General features: G+C 36.9%; 1 protein-coding gene across 1 annotated transcript; it reads left to right on the forward strand.

Moving 5' to 3' along the window:
* Nucleotides 1-1,305: 1,305 nt before the first annotated feature.
* LOC103256384 (protein YIPF5) lies at nucleotides 1,306-11,497 on the forward strand. The gene is made up of 6 exons (XM_008054265.1): nucleotides 1,306-1,389; nucleotides 1,949-2,068; nucleotides 6,264-6,436; nucleotides 7,245-7,390; nucleotides 9,016-9,197; nucleotides 10,533-11,497. The coding sequence occupies exons 2-6, from the start codon at nucleotides 1,959-1,961 to the stop codon at nucleotides 10,693-10,695; spliced, it is 774 nt and encodes a 257-aa protein (XP_008052456.1). The 5' UTR covers nucleotides 1,306-1,389; nucleotides 1,949-1,958; the 3' UTR covers nucleotides 10,696-11,497.
* Nucleotides 11,498-20,917: the final 9,420 nt, after the last annotated feature.

Below are 20,917 nucleotides of genomic sequence, written 5' to 3' on the forward strand. Positions count from 1 at the left end.
GGCTCATGGTAAAAATTTTAGTACCATAAACTCTGGAGATAGTGCTCTTTGGTAACAGCATGGTATTTAGTCACAATATTCAGGACTTCACCGCCTGAGCAAGTGACTCAACTCAGCAGCCAAAGCAATCTTCCTCAAAAGGAAACAATCTAAACATTATCCCTCAGTTCATAACCTTCCGTGGTTTCCTATTTCATTTAGAACCACCACAGAAATCTCACAAGGCTATTTCCCGACCCCTGCCTGCCATTCCAGCCTCCGCGCCTATGGGGCCCCCCTCACTTGCTGCTCCATTCACTCAGGCTTCACTTAAACAGTGGTTCCCCAGCTCACCCCACCCCCACCCGCAAGGGACATTAGGCAATGTCTGGAGACATTCACTGTTGTCACAACTTGGCTTTGGGCGGGGGATGTGACCCTGCTATCTACCGGCTAGAGGACAGGGATCCTGTTAAACTGTCTTACAACGCACCCGGCAGCCCCCAACAAAGAATCATCGTAATACAGAGGCTCAGAAACCCTGACTGACACCTTTTCTCACACTGTGGCTTCCCTGATCACAGGCCTTGCACACACGGTTCGCTCTGCCTGAAACATTCTGGCTCTTCTCCCTTCTCCTTTCCTTTTTTCCCTCTTCTCTTATTTCCACTCACCCTTTGGCCGCCACCCAAAGCGGCTTTCCAGACTCTTCTGGAAGGAAGGTATGACACTCTTTCGAAAAATTACGGAGCCCCTCGGAGTATCAGTAGCAACTGCACATGCATGTGCATGCGTCTCAATGCGTCTCATGACCCCTATCCCCACCAACTCCAGGCGGGCAGAAACCACTTAGCTGGTATTTACCACAGCCACCCAGCCGGCACAGAATCAACGAACACTTAACAGCCTCGCCTATAAGAGGAAGCCTCATTCGGCTGCAAAAATTAAATAACGCACATACACTATTTAGTCCGGGGTCTGAATGAAGCCAGAGAAGCCAAGGCATGGCCGCTCGCGGACAGGAGCAGGCACTCAGCCTGAGGCGTTTCGGCGGCGCCCCGCCTCCCTCCAGGCCAGGGTTTACCGGAAACCCTCCCTCCGTCCAACCAGCAACGCAAGTGCTGCGCCTGCGCCCTCCTGCCGCCACCTCTGAACCGGCAGCCGGAAGCCCTCTCCCCCTTCCCATTGGGCCGCCGCAGGACCCATCGGTTTGCAGTGCGCATGCCCCCGAGTAGCCCGCCGGCGTCCAATCGAAAAGGAGCGCAAATCCGCCCGGACGCTTGCGCGAGGGCACGTGCCCCGGAAGCGGTTCTTTGGCCCTGTGACACGTAGCAACGGAGCTATTTCAGGGAAACTGAGTTTGGGGGTTATCTGGGACTGTTGGAGCCGCCGCCGCCGTCGCCGCGTTTGGTGAGTGTCCCAGGCCTGTGGCCTGCCGTTCGGCTTCTCTCCACACTTGTGCAGCTCGGCTTGCTGCCGTCCTTCGGCGCCCCTCCCGCGTCTGGCTGCTGAGATCCTCGCCCTCTTCCAAGCCCCTAACCCTGACGCGGCCACTGCCCCTCGGGCGCGACGTCCGGATTCTGCACTTGCCTGGCCGCCGCCGGCCTTGTTTTGCAAGGAGACAGTCGCGCTGTCAGCTGTAAAGCGCTGTCTCCCGAGGCGAAAGTTATCTTCGTTGTGATTGGAATTTTAGACCTCTACGGAACCCCCTCTCCTGCGACCCGCCCCTAACCCGATGCAGGTCAGCGCCTCGAGGCAGACCGGTCCTCCTAGGCTTATACTTAGAGACGAGACGTTTCCTGAGTCCTTCTCCCCGCCCCGCGTTTCTTTATCCCTCCAAATGCTGCGCCCCCAAATTACTGAACAAATATTAAGTGTCTTCTGGGTTATTTGCTTAAGCAGAGCGCCGGGAACGAATTCGGTAGAACCTTGAGCATAAGCAGGATTTGCCATTTCTCTTTTATTACAGAGCATTTGCGATGTCAGGCTTTGAAAACTTAAACACGGATTTCTACCAGACAAGTTACAGCATCGATGATCAATCACAGCAGTCCTATGATTATGGAGGAAGTGGAGGACCCTATAGCAAGTAACTTTTGAACTTTGGCAATTAATTTTAATCAACACTGCAAAGAAAGCACGTATTTAGAATGTTTGTTTCTGCTTAAAACTGAATGTGCGAACACGTCCTTTATCGGGATTATGATTTTTCGTAGTCTTCTTTCCTCTGGAAAGATCCGTGACACTGGTTTGGGTTGAAAATGTCGCCCTACTTAAAGCAAAATCTTCAGGTGTGCCGTAAGTCGAAGAGTAGCTTGCTGAAGAACGGTTTTCTAGTAGCAGTATTTCTACATCATTTAAGATGAGGAGCGGAGCTTCAGGCAACTAGAAGATAGGCTGTTAATTCATTGGAGCAGTAAGAAATAAAAATATTCTCTTTAGTAGTTAAATCAGTTCAACTTTCAGACTTTATCGGTGCTAACTGAAAGTGCTTAGTGACACTACTTAATAGTGTAAGCTCGCTTTTATGGGTCATCAAATGATTTTCGTATAGCAGTTGATAATCATTCTTATTACTTCTCATACTGAAACTTTATGGTCAGTGCCACAGAAATTACCAGTTGCGGATTGAAGAGGCAGACTCAAAGCCTTTAAAATCTGAGCTGTTAAAAAAAAAAAAGGTGCCTTTTTAAAGTATCTGGTATTTGTGGCAAAAATACATGAATGGAAGGTTTCCTGACAATCTTGTCTAGGACATCGTATGCCTAGTTTCTTGGGACCTTGGAGATAATCTTTTCAGCCTCCTGTCAAATAAAAGAGTTTCATATACCAGGGTTGCTTAACTTTTTTTAGATTGTTATAAATTCTCTTTGAGAATCTTATGAAAACTGTAGGCCTGTTTGCCATAAATACATACGTGTACTCAAACCCCCACATAAATGTGCACATAACTCCAGAAGATTCATGTGTCATATGAATCCTGAATTTAAAACTTTATGAAGACTATCCCAGGATGAGGGTCAGGGAGAATTGGGCAGTCTGTGAGAAACATGCAGTACTAGAATGTGTTTGAATTAATAACTCTTAATGAAAGTGCCTAAGAATTTAAACACAACAAAAATCAAATTCTATCCCACTGTATAGTCTATCTTGGATGACCTATCCCTTTTACCATCCATAGGCTCTTTGAATCTGGTTAATTTGATATATTTTGATGCTTTGTTTTCCTCCTAAAACTTAACACATTGAACAGTGGGAATGAGCATGTAAAAATGCCCTCCATCAATGAAATCACTTTCTTCTTTGTTATTAACTCCTCAATTACATACCAATAAGAAGTTATCTTGTTTGTTTAATTAATTGGGCAGAATTAGAAAAATCATACTGAGAGATTTCTATTCATTTATTTGCCTAAATGTTTTGGGTGATTACTCTCTGTATGGAAGGGCAAATAAATTTAAGATTGGCCAGAATCCATCTAATAAATTTTTACCTATGGCAGGAACAGGGCTTTGGAGAACTTGTCTCTGTATGCAGGCCTGTTTTTAACCAAATGATCTTTATGTTTAGATTCAACAGAACTGTACCATTTCAGTTGCAAACTCCTTGGTTTATCTGTCTCTGCTTTTTTTTTTTCCCTGTCTTATTCATGTTTGCATAACTTAAACATGTGACCTATAGTCTCTTTCCATTTAACAGTCCTGTCATTTCAGTTCTCCACACAGCAGTTGTTTAGTATTCTAAACAATACAGCAGTTGTTTAGCATTCCATTTGCTGCTAGTTAGCACTTGTTGCTATCTATATTGACAATTCCATTCCAATCAAATTGTGTACCAGTAAGCATTGCTTCAGTGCTAGTGAAAATTTTACTCCAGGTGATTATGTAACTACTACTGCCAGTTAATAAACATGGGTTTATATTGATGCTGGGAAAACAAGAAGCCTGACATATGAACAGTAATAATATTGAGTTTCTGAGCTTTATTTTAAAAATCATACTCTTCCTTATATACCGTCAAATAGATAAGCAACCTAATGACATTTTAAATATTAAATACTATGTTGTTTGGTTTGCTAACTTGATGGCAAAGGTAGCAGTGATAACTTTTAGCTCTCTATTGGTGAAAGTCTAGATTCAGATAACATATTACCTTGCATTATAAGTTTGACTTGTTATTAGTACATAGTTCTGCATTTGTTCTATGAAATTAGATTTAGCTTTGTGATTTCCTCTATGGGTGCATCACAAGTATTCATACATTCATACACACACATATACATATGCAAACCCCAAAAGCAAAAGGTTCTTTGATCATAAGCTGTTGAGTTATGAATGTCATATTGGACAGGTCTCTTAGATATACCTATAAAATGTATTGTAATATCAGTCACATTTTTTTAAAGTATTGAAAGCTATTATTTTTTATTCTTTGGCTTAACTGATATCTTTGTGTAATACCTGAGGATTTTTATGAATAAGTAACCAGTCCAGTATGTTACCAGGCTTTGTGTTTGTTGTTGGTACAGACTGCTTATGAGCATATTGATTTAGTAACAGTTACTTTTCCTGCCTTTTAATTGTGTTTCTCTAGTCTGTAAAGATCTTGTCTGCCATGCCATATTTTAATTTAAAACCAACAGGAGCAAGTCAGAAATTTTCCTGATCATTTCCTGCCAGCAGAGTATAATAGTAAGATTCCATGGTTGTCTTTCTCACCTTGCCTATTAAAGGTGGAATGATGGTTCCCCCTTTGAAATGGTTACTCGCTCACAGTTTCTCTTCCTTATGTAAAGTTTATGGTTCTATATCAGCAGTTCTCAAAGTGTAGACTGCAGACCCCAGAGGGTCCTTAAAATCTTCCAAGGAGTCTCTAAGGCCAAAAATTATTTTTATAGCAATACTAAAATGCTATATACCTTTTTAGGTGTGTTGACACATGCAGTGATGTTGCAGAAGTAATGATTTATAAAACTACTGATCGCTGAGCATGAATCAAGACATTGATATCATATTGTTCTAGTAGTCTTTGTAGTCTTCATCACCACATACTTGTTGGAGGTGGGCAGGAAGCCAGGTTCATTAAGGATCCTTATGATGAAGCAGTAAGAATTATTTTATTAAATCCTGACCCTTGAGTACACATATTTCTTTGCTATTCTGTGTGACAAAGGGAGACGGTCGTAAAGCGCTTCTACTCTGTGTTAAAATATGATGCCTGCCTCTAAGAAAAGCACTGAACTAGCTGATTTTTCATGGGAACACTTCTTTTTACTTGAAAGAACAACTGATAAACTGTGGTTATTCAGACTTGAGTATTTGACAAATATTTTCTCAAAAATGAATAAAATGAGCATTACTTCGGAAAAACAACTGACAATATGACTATAAAAAATTAAAAGTAATTGGACTAAATGATTTCTAAGACATCTCATCTTCTCTGCCCTCATTTTTATAATATCTTACTTTTAAAATAATTATTTTTACTTCTGTATCGCTTTTTATATAATTAGATTACTCACATCGATAGATAAGTCATATTTTTCTAGAACATGATAAAGCAAGTGTTTATTTATGTGACTTTCAATATCCTTCTGTTTCCTCTTATCATTGTCATTAGATTAGCCATGGTGACGGCTTTCCCTCTAAAGGCAGGGTTTGCTAAACAAGTCAATAGGTGTGGATCTGCGTTGAAAAACTAAAAGTACTGTTGAAATGCGATGTGTACTAATAATGTTCTGTCTTATTCAGCATATTTTCACAAAGAACAAGCTTAATTTGTCCACTCTAGTTTGAAATTGATGGTTGTTCTTAGAGACTTGTCCACTTGCAAAAAGTAGTATACTAGAAGAGTAAAGAATAATAATTCAATGAATATCCAAATTGCAATGGAAATTACATAGTCTGTTATCCTAAGCTTTTATTCATATTCATTGGCATTTTATTTTACAGAGTATCTTTATATTATATATACTTACTAAGGGAGAAAAATAGACAAATTTTTTACATTGTAATTTGTTGACCTCCTAACATTTACGTTTAATACATTAAGCACTTGTGTTTTGCTTAAGTGTTACATAAATGAATTTTAGTGTCATTAGGAAGATTTCTATAAAAAGATTATCAGCTTGATCTTAGTAATCATTTTAGCCATCATTTATAAAACTGGCAAAGTAGGTATCCTAGGAATTGCATGATTAAGATTCTCTAGCTGTCAGATGAACATTTAGGAATTTAAAATGTGTTAAACTACTTCTGAAAATTTTAAATTCTTTTGATGTATAGACAGTACACTGGCTATGACTACTCGCAGCAAGGCCGATTTGTCCCTCCAGACATGATGCAGCCACAGCAGCCGTACACTGGGCAGATCTTCCAGCCAACTCAGGCATACACTCCAGCTTCACCTCAGCCATTCTATGGAAACAACTTTGAGGATGAGCCACCTTTATTAGAAGGTAGAACTTGTTGCAACACTTGACAGTACTCTAGTATCTAACTGGTCAGTGAAAATAAATCTTAATTTGGAGAAGTTGTGCTTTCCTTTAAAAGAACAATCTTATAGGAATATTTTTTTACTAAGTAACTCGTTTTGAACAGAATGTATATGAAACCTCATTGGGCCAGGAGGGACCAGATTTTTAATAGTTCTTTATACAACTTTTACTTCAGCTTATTGATTGAATTCTGTTCGTGGAAGAAATTAAGGAAATAGCATTATTCTCCATGAAAGTAAACTGGAAGAACTAGTGACATAACTAAAAAATATGACCGTTTTCAAATTGTATTTCAAAATCTAGAAAGCAGTAATTTTGAACTTTTTTTGGGGGGGTCCAGATACCCTTTGAAAATAATGAGGGCTATAAATACTCTCCTCAGAAAAATACACATATACATAGAGACACAGTGTTGTATATAATTTTACAATTTCATGCGTTCTCAGGTATTTCTAAAACCTCAGGTAAAGAGCCTCTTACCCTTAACCCTGTTCATATATTCTTTACTGTGCTGCTATAACTGAGATATATGTCTATTTCATTGCATCCATACCCTTTTCCAACACCAAACCAGAAATTTCATATGTGTTGGATCAGCACCACAAATAGTGAAGACTACTATTAAGGATTCACTTAAAATAATGTCAGCCAATACTGCTAGATCCTCTTTTGATGCTGGATATATTATTTTGTCTTCTGTTCCAACATAGATTCTGTTAAAAGTATATCACAAATCTTAATTAACTTTTTACTTTTTTTTTTCCTTTAGAGTTAGGTATCAATTTTGACCACATCTGGCAAAAAACACTAACAGTATTACATCCATTAAAAGTAGCAGATGGAAGCATCATGAATGAAACCGATTTGGCAGGACCAATGGTTTTTTGCCTTGCCTTTGGAGCCACATTGTTACTGGTAAGATTTTAGTTTCAGCCCTCTGTGAGATTAAAGAACAATCTTTAAGTATCCCACCAAAAGTTATTTTTAAAACTCTGCTTATACTTTGATGTGTTTAGAATAGTATTGAGTTACTTGTGTTTATACCTGTTTATCACTTCTCCATCCATAGTAAGTATAGTATGTTTGAAGAATCATTTCTTATTCCAAGAAGTGATCCACTTGTTAGGGAAAAAGCAAACATGTAATGCTTCAGCCCCTCATCAAAATTCCCTTCTTTTCAGAAGTTAAAATTTTTTACCCTATTGCTCTTTTTTAAAAATCATGGCCTTTTAAAAAACCACTAGACCTCGGTTAATGTTTTGTCATAGACATACTGATGATTACTATTCTGTATATTGTTTTCCCTATTTCCCACCTTCCCAGGAATGTTGAGGCATATTGAAACAAAAAGAAGAAGTTGTAAAGATGATTGTTAATATTTGCTTTGTTTTATCTTATGTCTCTGAATTTTAAGAGATAAATAAGGTAATGGCTAGAAAATGGGATTTTTAGTCAGAGGAGCTGGGTTTGAACTCAGTTCTACTCTGCCCTTAGCCTTTTCATTTAATCGTTCACTTTCCTCTGATAGGTAATAACCCTGTGCTACCTACCTAACAGGATTGTTCTGAAGATAAAACAAAACAAAATATGAGAACACCTTGAAAAGTTAAAAACACTGTACAAGTATGTTTTATTATTACTACATGAGTGAATCCATCATGAGTTCAGCTGAGCTTTTTTAAACTCTTAATCAAGTACTTACAAACAAATAGTCTAACAAAAGTCCCAAGCATTGTTTTATGTAATGTAATCCGTAAAGGCATTCTTGTAATTAATTTCTGTATGACAAAAATCAGACAAATCAGGAACTTTTTGAAGGCTTCTCTGTAGACTTGTTTTGGTAATAGTGTGACTTGAATACATGTTTTTTCACAAAGCTTGACAGTAAAATAATTCCGTTTTAGCTAATCTTTGCCTGTCCTTAAGCTGTTTGATTAAGGTTGTGGGTTTTTTCCCCCATCAAAGGACTGTATAAATCAACCAACAATTTGGAAAAATAATGAAAGAAAAACATCTTCCTTTTTACTCCTCTTGCCTTTTCTTCTCCCTTCCCCACTGAACCCTGGCTTCCTGCTTATCCTGGTTTCCTTTCTCCTTACTCCTCTAAGACATGTATAAAGTGAAGGATACAGTTTCTGCTTTAAAAGATTATGGCTACATCTACCAATGAGAATAAATTGCTTTGGGGCATTTTTGGTGGAGGTAGGTGCTTTTGGGTGGTACTGCTATTACCCATACATTCTAAATGGCTTTCCATCTTGTCCCTCTAGTTTATTTGCTTAGAATTAGCCACTTCTTTTTAGAAATCTCTTTTAGGTGATTGTACTATGGTTTGTCTCTTTATATGTTCAGTTTTAATGCCAAATGCTAACTGGAAAGTTAAGAAGACTATAAAAACTACTCTGCATAAAGAATAGATATCTCTCTAGATTTTGATGCTCATGATTTGGCTGTCTTCTATATTACCCTTTCAAATGAAATAAGGTCAAAAATAACTTATTTTTTTGTTCTTTAACCTGTAATATTTTCTTTACTCATAGGCTGGCAAGATCCAGTTTGGCTATGTATATGGGATCAGTGCAATTGGATGTCTAGGAATGTTTTGTTTATTAAACTTAATGAGTATGACGGGTGTTTCATTTGGTTGTGTGGCAAGTGTCCTTGGATATTGTCTTCTGCCCATGATTCTACTCTCCAGCTTTGCAGTGATATTTTCTTTGCAGTAAGTACTGATCTTTATTTTGGAGTTTGATTGACCAATTCTGTGTAATAGGATGTACCTCACTTTCAGTTTTAGATAAATCTGTTTCAGCAAGCCATACCAGATATTGTTCCTTATAGGTAGGGACTGTGCCACATGCTTTCCAGTTATGAAAAGTGGAAATGAGAATAAATAAATTTAAAAATCTGTTATACTATATTTACTTGTATCCATGATCAAGAATTTCACTAGTTTTGTGTTTATTTACCAATGTTATAGTGGTAACAAATTGAACAGTACTGATAGTTTAATTTATATGAAAAAGTTTAAGTCATTAGAGTGTTCATATTAAGTTTACCTTCTTTGATATTTTTTAGATTATAAAAAATATGCCCGACTTCTCGAAGCCATTAGGAATATGCCGAATGTATGAATAATAAATACATATTCTCTATTTGGCAGTTTTTTAACTGAAAATGAACGTTCTTTTTGACAAGAGGCTGCTACCAGCCTACCATATTCTCAGGTGTACTTGTAAGCATCTTTAAATACTATGTGTATTTTTTAAGCGATATTTTAGGTTAGGTTAAAAAGAAAGATGTAAATTACCTCTAATAAAGTTTCTCCTTTTGGCCGATGGGCAGATTCTCTCTCAGCAGTACAAACTTCTCCCTGTGGCTAGTGCCAGGCCTTGTTATGAAAATTAAAATGGAGGTTTGGGAGAAGAGACAAATATATCAGTTACTTGTCTGATACTAGATATTTGGCATGGTGATGCTTTACAGTGTTCCTGCTTTAAGCAGAAATTATTCATATTTTCAGTGTAGAAATGCTTCACTCTTCACATCTGTTAAGAATTGATGTATTTACGTATACTTGATTTTTATAGAAGTTGTATTCTATTAAAACTGTTTCTCAGCCAGGAACAGTTTTGCCTCCAAGGGGACATTTGGCGATGCCTGGAGACAATTTTGGTGTTCCAGCTGTGAAGAACAAGCATACTGCTGGTATCTTATGGGTAGAGGCCAGGGATGCTGCTGAGCATCCTAATAATACACAGAACAGCCCCGCAACAAAGGCGTAACCAGACCAAATGTTCACAGTGCCAAGATTGGGCAGCCCTGTATTTAAAAGAGTAAAATGTAGTTATAAGTGAGCTTTTTATCACGAGATGATTCAGTATCATTCAGTTTACTGTGAGGTACATTTTAGCACTTGAAAAAAATTCTGTTATTTCTGCATATGTCTACAAGTGGATTTAAAATGTTTTTCTTTACAATAGGTTACTGTGCTGTTCTTATGTAACTAATCTTATCTGTTTCCCCCCCCCCCCCATTTTTCCTTGTTGTTTTACAGAGGGATGGTAGGAATCATTCTCACTGCTGGGATTATTGGATGGTGTAGTTTTTCTGCTTCCAAGATATTTATTTCTGCATTAGCCATGGAAGGACAGCAACTTTTAGTAGCATATCCTTGTGCTTTGCTATATGGTGTCTTCGCCCTGATTTCCGTCTTTTGAACTGAGTTAATCTGGAATGTGGACATTGGTGGGCCAAACACACAAAAAGGACCTTGAACTCTTAAATTGGACCAGCAAACTGCTGCAGCGCAATTCTCATGCAGATTTTCATTTGACTATTGGAGCAATGAAAGTAAACATGTATTTTTTGTTCATGTTTTATAGAATTTTTGAATACTATATTGGATTAACCTGCAGTGTGACTAGCTTTAAGTGTTTGTGTTTATACAAATAAGAAATGCTCTTTCCTTCCTGTTCTTGAAAAACAACTTTTTCCTTGCAGATTATAATGTTTTTAATAGATTTGTATCAACTGTGGGAAACCAACCACAAAGCTGATCATCTTTCTTTAAAACAACCCAAAGAGAAGACACAGACTTACTGCAGAAATATTTTTCCAAGGAATTAGGAAAGAAAAATTGCCCGTATTCTCAAGTCAGTTGCACTCAAAGCAAAAAAATGATCCAAATATAGTTTTATGAGTTTGCACTTCAAAAATTTGACATTCCTGCAAATTATCTCATGGGATTTTTGCTAAAATTAAGAGATCAAAGAACTTCACAGTCTACCTTATTGTAGACATGAAATGTGAACACCTGTTTAGCTATTAGTGTTAACGAAACTAGTGACCTGGACTGACTGCATTAATGCTCTCATAGTTGGGTCTTCATGGTTTCCCAAGAGAGAAAAAAGTCACTAACCTTTTTTGCGAAAAAGATGGAAAATTTTACAACTTCAGTATTGCAGTTGTCAATGTAAAATACATTTGAATGCTTATTAAAATTTTCCCAATTAATTTTAACTGTGTTGTTGAGTTTACTTTTACTAATGCACTGTTCTCTATGTGTCATTTTCTTAACTAGGGCCTGATTTGACTGCCAATTTAACCTCAGCTTTAAGAGTAAAAATTATCTAGTATAGAATCAGAAAAAAGGAATGAAAGGCAATTTACTTTGAGTTACATTATTTTCTCATATTAAATGTATTTGATTTATGTTGTCCATGCTCTCTTGCTGGACAATCTAGGAAAATACTATATCCTGTATACTGATTATTGACTTTTTCTAAAGAAACTGACTGTGATTCTAGACAAAGGTCAGTTATGGTTATGACAAAGGTACGGTAGAGGAAAGAAAATGTAAAGAGGAAGACTTTCAGACTAAATTAAAAGAAATGCCAAACTGATGTAGTAGTGGTTCATTTTAGAACAAGTTTTCAAAGCATAAAAGGAGGTTGTTATAAATAAAAAAATTTCTTATGAGATCATAATTTCTAATATCTGGCATCACATAAGTATGTTTTTCTTCATAATCTTCTAGAGAAATCTACTTGCTAGTAATTAGTTTCTGGCTAAGTTTTCTAACTTACCAAAATTCTTTAGAATAATAGTTTTTATTGTAATCCTTGGACAGTATCTTTGTCTTTTTCTTTCTTTTTTTTTGAGTTGGAGTCTCACTCTGTCGCCCAGACTGGAGTGCAGTGGCCGTTTCCGGCCACTGCAGCCTTGACCCGCTGGGCTCCGGCGATCCTTCCGTCTCAGCCTTCCAAGTAACCAGAACTACAGGCACACGCTACCATGCCCGGCTGATTTTTTTTATTTCTTGTAGAGATGAGGTCTCACCAAATTGCCCAGGCGGGTCTCAAACCCATGGGCTCAGGCAATCTACTCACCTCAGCCTCCCAAAGTACAGGATTACAGGCTGAGCTACCGAGCCCAGCTTATCTTTTTCAATTTATTTTTAAATACACACAGTTCTTGTTAAGACAATCGGAACAAATGGCTTCTGTTAATATCCACTTTTTTCTAATGAACAGGTTAGATGATGCTTTGGGAATGAAGTTTTCTCACTTTAAGTAGACTTGAGACTATTATAAATCTTCAGCCAGATTCTCCAAATGGATCAAATTGTTTTCTTATCTGTTGTCTCTCCTACCCCAACAAATTAATTTTTAATTTAAATCATTGTAGAAATGTTTGCTGTTGGTGGCAGTGATTGTCTTTTATTCAGCTCCAAAATAATAAGGTGCAAAAACTATTTTATACTCAACAGTTGTTCTGTCAAGACATCCATGCAGTAGAGTTGCATTTGATTTAAGAGTTTAGTTCTTGAGTTTGGTTATGTGATGAGTCATATGTAGCCAAAACTTCTCTTATCAGACTCTTAAAAATACAACACAGGTAGCCATATTTATATATACATTAAACACAGATATATTGTGTCTAAAAAAATACTATGTAGTTTTTTTTGTCTAGCTTTGGAATCAATTTCTGTTCTTCAGTTAAGTGCCAGGTAGACTATCTGGCTTGCTTTAGGCCCCATTTTATACCAAAATCTTTAAACACTAGAGAACTCTCAGCATAGCTGAAAGCTCACCCAGTGATTGTCACTAAGTAGTCGAAACTCAACTGTTGGCCTGCTATTATATAAAGCAGATCTGATGTAATGACTTCAATTGCTTTCCTTGCCCTGTGGGGGGAAAAATAAATGTTTAGTCTTTCATAAAGTCGCACTGAAAGTTCTCAAAACAACATAGCAACTTTGGAGGTGACAGATTGACACATATCTTGTACTTAGTAGAGTGGCCAGTTCACTCTAGTGTGTTATTTCATGGGTACATGCATGCAAGCACATGTAGCTGATGTTACATATGGTGCAAATGCATATTGTATTGCTTTGCTATAAAACTGTTTACCAGTAGGTGTGTTCAAGAGCTGTATGACTAGGTTTATGGAAACACATTCTCCTTTATAGTTATACAGATAATGCAAACTTCTGTAGACCTTAAAATACTATTCTTGTATGTTGGCTATCCAATCAGAATTTTTAAAATGTATCTAATGACATGATTTGGGATACCATTTAAGTACTGTACATTTGGTATTTTGCTGGTTTGTATTTTTAACCTTAATAGGTGTGTGAAGTTTAGATATGCTCCAAAGTTGGTTGTCTCTAAAGTTAAAATTATGCAATTATGCTTGCAGTATTTATTACTGACAGAAAAGACACCTTTTTAGAATATGAAACTAAATCATTTTTTTTCTTCACATAAATAGAAGAATTTAGAATTTTTGGCCAAAGGGTACTGTGGTTAGAATCTTATCCTATACGGATACTCTGATTTAGTGATGAAAAATTATAGAAAGCCAAGACCATATTTGGCCTGCTGTTATATAGAGCAGATCTGATGTAATGACTCAGATTGCTTTCCTTGCCCTCTGGGGGGAAAATAAGTGTTTTGTCTTTAATAAAGTAGCACTGAAAGTTTTCAAAACAATATAGCAGCAAATTTCAAAATAACAAAAGGAGCACAGCATGAAGCATGATTACCAAAGGATAGCTCTAGGTCTTCCTTCAAAATGCCTAGAGTAAGCCTCCTGCCTGAGTAATTCCCATGTTAACGCTGTTCTCACAAACTATCCGCCTACTCATTTTGTGACGTCATGTCAAATTCCAACTACCAAATGATCTCAATTTTTATAAATTCCAGTTTATTTGGAAATAAAAGTTAAAATTATTTCTCAAGCAATTTATTTGTCTACTATGCTTGTTTCAAAATAGGAACTTGAGGAATAACACATTTAGAATCAGGCATAACATAATTACCTTTTCAAAGATAGTTGTAGCAGATGAGTTCATGAGTCTTTTCTTTTTAGAGTATTTAGGATTGGGGGGAGGAGTGGCAATACAAAGATATCAAGGTTTATTGAAAATGCCTCAAGGAAGAATTAGTTCATGTGCTTTAATGAATAGATAAGAATTGTCTGTCATTAGTTTGTCAACCATATAGTGTGTTTTCATCCAGTCTAAATAAAGCCTATCCCCTCACCGGACAGTCTAGGCTGTTACTACTTTTCACTACCAAGGAAGAAAGAATTGATTTTTATTTAAATTAACTGCCTCTGCACCATCCAAATTTGTTGAAGTTTAACTTGAAGTACATTACTATTACTTGAATTTCAGTAGGTTACTTTGTTCAGTAATAATTAAGTGCAAATTTTATAACTGGGCAATGGGTAAATTGAAACATTAAATATTTAAATTGTTGATTTTAAGGGATTGGCAGAGTATGTAAAGTTATATTATTATTAGCAAATATGTATCCCAGAATGGTGACCTTAAAAGCTGAAGAATGAATTCTGATAGTATGCAGTTCTGATTTTGCATCACAAGTAGAAATATTTCTTCTGCCCTTGTGCACAAAGTTCCTACTCTCGTTAATGAAGAACATTATCTGCTAATGGAGCACAATGTCCTGTGTTTGTGTAAATAAATTAAAATGATTACATACTCAAATGAGGACTAATTAAGTACAGAGCTGTTCTCCTAATTTGAAAGCACAAATACTTTCTTGAGCACATTAGGTTCTAAAAATCGGATATTACATTTTTTGTGAGTTTAACTAATTAGGCTTACCTTGCATACATGAATGTGGTTTATTTCTGAAACTAGAACTAAACCTGCTGATAGCTTGCAGGGTGATTAATTATGCACTGAAGTGTTACCAACACTTGTGGCATACACAAATGAATAAGGAAAAAATGAAAAAACAAAAGAAGTACTTAGAAACATTTAAGATGCTTATAAATTATACTTTTTGTACTTAATTGGCTTACTCTTTTCTGCTATAAGTAGAGAAAACAATACAGTTATTTTTTCCTTGTTAAGATATAGCTCAAAAGAGTGTCCTTGTAACACTTAATGACACATTTGCTTACAGTTTTCAGTTTTGTGGTCTTTGATAATACAGGATGACTTGATAGAGTTGGGTTTTTTTGTTTTTTTCCTTTGGTCACTGACATGAGTTCAGTGGTAGAGTCTTGTCTTTAGGTAATCAATGATCCTAAAAACCCTTTTATTTTCCTTCTTAATTTTCAAAACCGTGAGCACCTTTTCTTTTCCAAGGATACCACCGTCATAAAAATGAATACCTCCATACAGCAATAAAAAGGAACAGATTTTTGATAAACTTCCAAAATGAAAGACCCTTAAAAATATGCTAAGTTAAAAAAAAAAAAAAAAAGCCAATTACAAAAGAGCACATATCATATTCCATTTATATGAATTTCTAGAAAAGGCAAATCTATAAAGACGGAGCAGATTAGTCACTGTAGTGATGGTAGACTGCAGATGAGCAGGGGGTATATTTTTGAGCAGCAATGGTTATACAACTGTATGTTTACTAAAAGTAAGTGTATACAAAACTCAGTGGATTTTATGGTGGGTAAATTACATGTTAAGCTTTAAAAAAAATGAAGAAGGGTAATGAGAGGTAGAACATCTGTATTTTTAGAGTTCACAAGAAAGGTTTTCAGATGCATTTTGATAGAGGAAAAACGAAAGTACTTTTTCCCAGAAAAAAATACAGTACCAAAAAAGTGAAATTTCTCCCCAAATTTCATTCCCCTTAAATAGATTGGTGTGCATTTTGTGAGTCCATGCACATACCTGTTTCCCCCATTGGCTTGTGTGCACATATGCAGATACTTCCTTTCTAAAATGTTTGCATTGAAATAAAATTCAACATTTTAACCACTTTTAGGTAGTTTTTAATATACTCACAATGTTGTATAACCATCACCCACCACCTATTTTCAGAATATTTCCATCACCCCAAATGAAACCCTATCCCTCCCAATTCTCCCCAACCTCTATAACCTAGCAACCACTAATCTTTTTTGCTGTCTCTGAATCTGCTTATTCTGGACATTTCATACAAATGGAAGTCTACACTGTCTGGCCCTTTGTTTCTGGCTTCTTTAATTTAGCATAATGTTTTCAAAGTCTCCTGCTGTTTTGTTTCCTTTTTGTTTTGGTTTTTTTCTTGAGTCAGAGTCTCGCTATCATCCAGGCTGGAATGTAGTGGCAAAGTCCTGACTCACTGCAGCCTCAACCTCCTGGACTTAAACTGTCCTCTCACTTCAGCCTCCCTAGTAGCTGGGACTATAGGCATACACCACCATGCCTCGCTAATTTTTTTTTATTTTTTTGTAGAGATGAGGTCTCGCTATATTGCCTAGGCTGGTCTCAAATTCCTAAGCTCAAGCAATCCTCCTACCTTGGTACCCAAAGTGCTAGGATTACAGGCATGAGTCACTGCTCCCAGCCCTCATCTTCTTTTTTTTAATTTAGCAATCTATCATGAGCATTATTATATATGCTGAACATTGATATTTATTTCATCCTTTATAATGGCTGGATATCATTTTATTTTATGAACAGAGTTTAATTTACTTAACCAGTCTCTATTGTTGGGCAATTGGGATTTTTGTACTTTTTTTTTTTCCAATTATAAGTAGTGCTGCATTGGTATTGGCATCTTTTGTTACTAGAATGTCACATTTGCTTTTCATAGTGCTCAGGTTGATCATTACTATAAACTCAATTTCTTAAAATGTCAGTATTTTTGTTTCCTAATGCCGTAGCTCTGTTTAGTGTGAGTATGTTTTACTGTTAGTTGTTGAAACATGCAAATCACATTCATGTTTGCAACAAGCCATTGCTCTTTGGTTTTCAAGTATCTCAACATTTTCCTACTAGTGTTAAATAGTGGACTCTAAATGCTGCCAAATTTATGATATGCCATCCCATAACTCAAATTACTCTCACATTAGGAGGGAGGGAAGACTTTATTCAAAGGGAGCTGCCTTTTTTTTTTTTTTTTTTTGCCTGCACATTTTATGTCACTCTCTTTACATAGCTTTTTTCAAAAGCCTGAGACTTCTGAAATATGCCCATTTTAAATTTTCTCTGTATCCCTACTGAGTTTAGTCACTTCAGACCATTCCTGACATTTAACTAAATTGTGCTTGAATTTCATGAATACTCAATATTAGAGTGAAGATAGCATGTATAGCATGACCTGACAGCAGATTTGCTCAAAGTAAACCTTACTACCCAACTTGTTTCTATTTAAATTCATAAGAGTGAAATTTTACCATAGTAAGAAAACTAAAAGCAACATCTCAAAGTCAGACATCTGCAGAAATCAGTTTGTAATACAAATTTGTATTGAGTTTTTTAAGAGTTGAATTTCTTAATCAAATTAAAATACTTTCCTTCTGCATTTTATGTTGTTGGTTTAAATGGGGTTATTCGGGAGGCATTTGTTTGTTTTGGCATTTATATATAAATATATAATGCTCTACTATGGTCCATAGATAGGCTTACTTTTTAATGCATTTTTTTAAAACACTATTTTTGTATTCGTTAAATGTGGGTACGTTTTAACCACTGCTTGAACAGTCATGTTGAACAACATCCCTTAGTTTAAATGCTTATCTGGGTATTCCTTGAATATCTCGGTCTGTTACAAAATAACACTTAACCTAGGCTCCATTTTTACCTTCTCTTTAGATCGTAGTCTATTCTGATTCTAGTCTAGATCACAACCTTCCTGATGGGATAACTTGGTTTTGGCAATTTCTATGAAAAACTCAATCATTTCTATGGTTTGAATAAAAGATTAAACCGCATCTCCAATGAGGTGAAGGGGTGTTTAGACATGGTTATATTTGATCAACTACTTTGAATCAGTTAGAAATTAATATTTGACATAGAAATCACATTGATGATCTGTTTTTATTCATATCCTAAAAATAAGAGAGAATCATTTATAAACAAACCATGAAACCTCTGTCTTGACCAGGAGCCAGCTGGAGGCAGCTGAGTTGGGAGTGTGAAAGTCAAGACAGAATTGAAGACTGTAGGGGACTCTGGGGCCTTACGAGAATCAACAGAGGAAAAGTTGGGAGAGGTTGTGCTAAGACGTGCTGGGGAATTTGTTTTAATATTATACTATTTTATAGAAACATTGATATAAAAATTTTAGTGCATCAAAATAAAGTCTATATATGTGGTACAAAAGCAGTAAACACTAAAGATAATCGGTAGAAATGTATGTCAGTCGTTTACATCAGTTTTCAAAAAAACCCATTCTAAACCAGTTTTTAAATATCCACATAACACAAGCCAAGTCTTGCTGATATTAACATGCCTGTAAAACTTTCAAAAATCCATGATCACCCTAGTGTTGGGGAATTTTTCTTAACCACTCATTTTAATTTCTCACAATGGGAGCTTGGGTCTTCCTGTCATCTCTATTGGAGAAGAGATCAGGTAACCACTCTCTGAGACTAAAACATGGAACTTGTGGTCCCTGGTTAAGATCTGAAAGAGAATCAATTCACTAGTGTCCTCAAAGACTTCATTTGCCTCCCCTTCCCCACAGTCCCAGACTTGAGGGTGCTCTAGCTGCTGATAATGTTCCCAAAATGATTTCTTCCACATTGGCAATTATGCTGTTCTGATAAATCAGAGCCTATGAATTGTAACAGTTAGATGGCTATAAAAAGTAGGCAGTTTCTTAGCATTTTAAAGAGGAACACTATAGCTACAGCCCAGGGTATGGCTTTTATCCCTACCTCTCTGTCTCTATCCTTTTGGTGTCTCAACTTTATTTTCTGCTTATGTCTATTCCTCCTCTTTGAACTTTAGTTGACTATAATATAGAAATAAGATGTCTTTGTAGTGTTTATTGTGTATCTCAAAGTTGTAAGTTGCCTATTCTCAATTCTTTGACAAAAAAGTAAATGAACAGGATGTTTCATCTTCAAGTGATGAAGGAAATATCAAATATATTTTTGCAAGCAGTACGAGGAGAAACAAGGCCGGGCTCGGTGGCGCAGCCCGGTATCCCGCGCCTGTGGGAGGCTGAGGTGAGTGGATGGCCGGAGCCCGCGGGTTCGAGACCCGCCTGGGCAGCGAGACCTCATCTCTACAATGAATCAAAAAATCAGCCAGGCGTGGTAGCGCGCACCTGTAATTCCGGCTCCTCGGAAGGCTGAGGCGGAAGGATGGCCGGAGCCCAGCAGGTCGAGGCTGCGGTGGCCGGGAGCGGCCACTGCACTCCAGTCTGGGCGACACAGTGACACTCCAACTCAAAAAAAAAAAAAAAAAAAAAAAAAAAGAGGAGAAATAAGGCCCTTGCTTGAAATTTACTGGTTCAGGGACTGGAGAAATATTTCCCACCCTCGCTCAATGAGCTTTTTCCATACTTGAATGCAGTTCCAAGACATTAAGTGCCCACCATGAACAAAGTCTTGCTTTTGGCTTCCTTTTTAACAAGCGGAATACTTTCTGCTTTAATGCTTTTTCTCAAACTTTTTTCTGATTGCATTTGGACTCTTCTCTAAATTTCTTCTAAACTTTTCACATCTTTCTTTAACTGTATAGTCCAGATCAGGACATGCATGTTTCATTTATGTATCTAATGACAAGTATGTTAAGGTGTCCTCACATGGATTCATCTTCATGTGGCTAAGTGACACATTTCTTGCATGCTTTTGAACGGAGAATGGAAAAATCCACATCTTAGCACTAACCCTGCGAATAATTTGGTAAGATCTTGATTCAGTCATTTCTGAGCTTTAGTTTTCTCTCCATAAAATGAAGAAATGGTATTCAATTATTTATTTAAAGTATTTTAATTCTGAGAACCTATAATTTTTGAGGTGATAATATCTTAATTATATTTAAAAGAATATATATTGACAAGACAAAGTTTTCCCTGGGTGTATTCTAATTTTATCAGACTATATAGAAGTATATATACAAGCCGGGCTCAGTGGCTCCAGCCTGTAATCCCGCGCCTTTGGGAGGCTGAGGTGAGTGGATTGCCTGAGCCCGCGGGTTTAAAACTCGCCTGGGCAACTTGGCGAGACTTCATCTCTACAATAAATCAAAAATTAGCTGGGTGTGGTAGCGTGTGCCTGTAGTTCCAGCTACTTGGAAGGCTGAGGCGGAAGGATCTCCGGAACCCAGCAGGTTGAGGCTGTGGTGGCTGGGAGCTGCCACTGCACTCCAGTCTGGGTGACAGAGTGAGGAGTGAGACTCCAACTCAAAAAAAAAAAAGTTATTCAATAAAGAATCTCCTGGAAGGCACAGGCACGAATGAGAGTCAGAGGTCTATCTCTAAGCTGCTCCCTCTAGGCCCTCCCCTCTATGGATAGACTAACTTGGTCCTCAAGCTACCTAAAATGCTTAAAAAGGAAAGCTTAGATATGAACTTATATTTGGCGACATCAATATTTGGTGAGTTATAATGCTTATTCTAAAATAAACTACTTGTACAGGTTGACATCCACTTGAGCACATAGTACATAAACATGTGAGAAATTCATAACTAATTAGCATTTACTCTCTACTTGAAAAAAAAACTTCAT

Source organism: Carlito syrichta, unplaced genomic scaffold (assembly GCF_000164805.1).
Source record: "Carlito syrichta isolate Samal-C Ts95f unplaced genomic scaffold, Tarsius_syrichta-2.0.1 Scaffold289328, whole genome shotgun sequence".
NCBI lineage: Eukaryota > Metazoa > Chordata > Mammalia > Primates > Tarsiidae > Carlito > Carlito syrichta.

Excerpts from the sequence above, each read along its gene's own strand:
- LOC103256384 (XM_008054265.1), top strand. The coding sequence starts at position 1,959 with ATGTCAGGCTTTGAAAACTTAAACACGGATTTCTACCAGACAAGTTAC. Across the intron at positions 6,437-7,244 it reads TGAGCCACCTTTATTAGAAG|AGTTAGGTATCAATTTTGAC; the intron begins GTAGAACTTGTT and ends TTTTTCCTTTAG. Across the intron at positions 9,198-10,532 it reads GCAGTGATATTTTCTTTGCA|AGGGATGGTAGGAATCATTC; the intron begins GTAAGTACTGAT and ends GTTGTTTTACAG.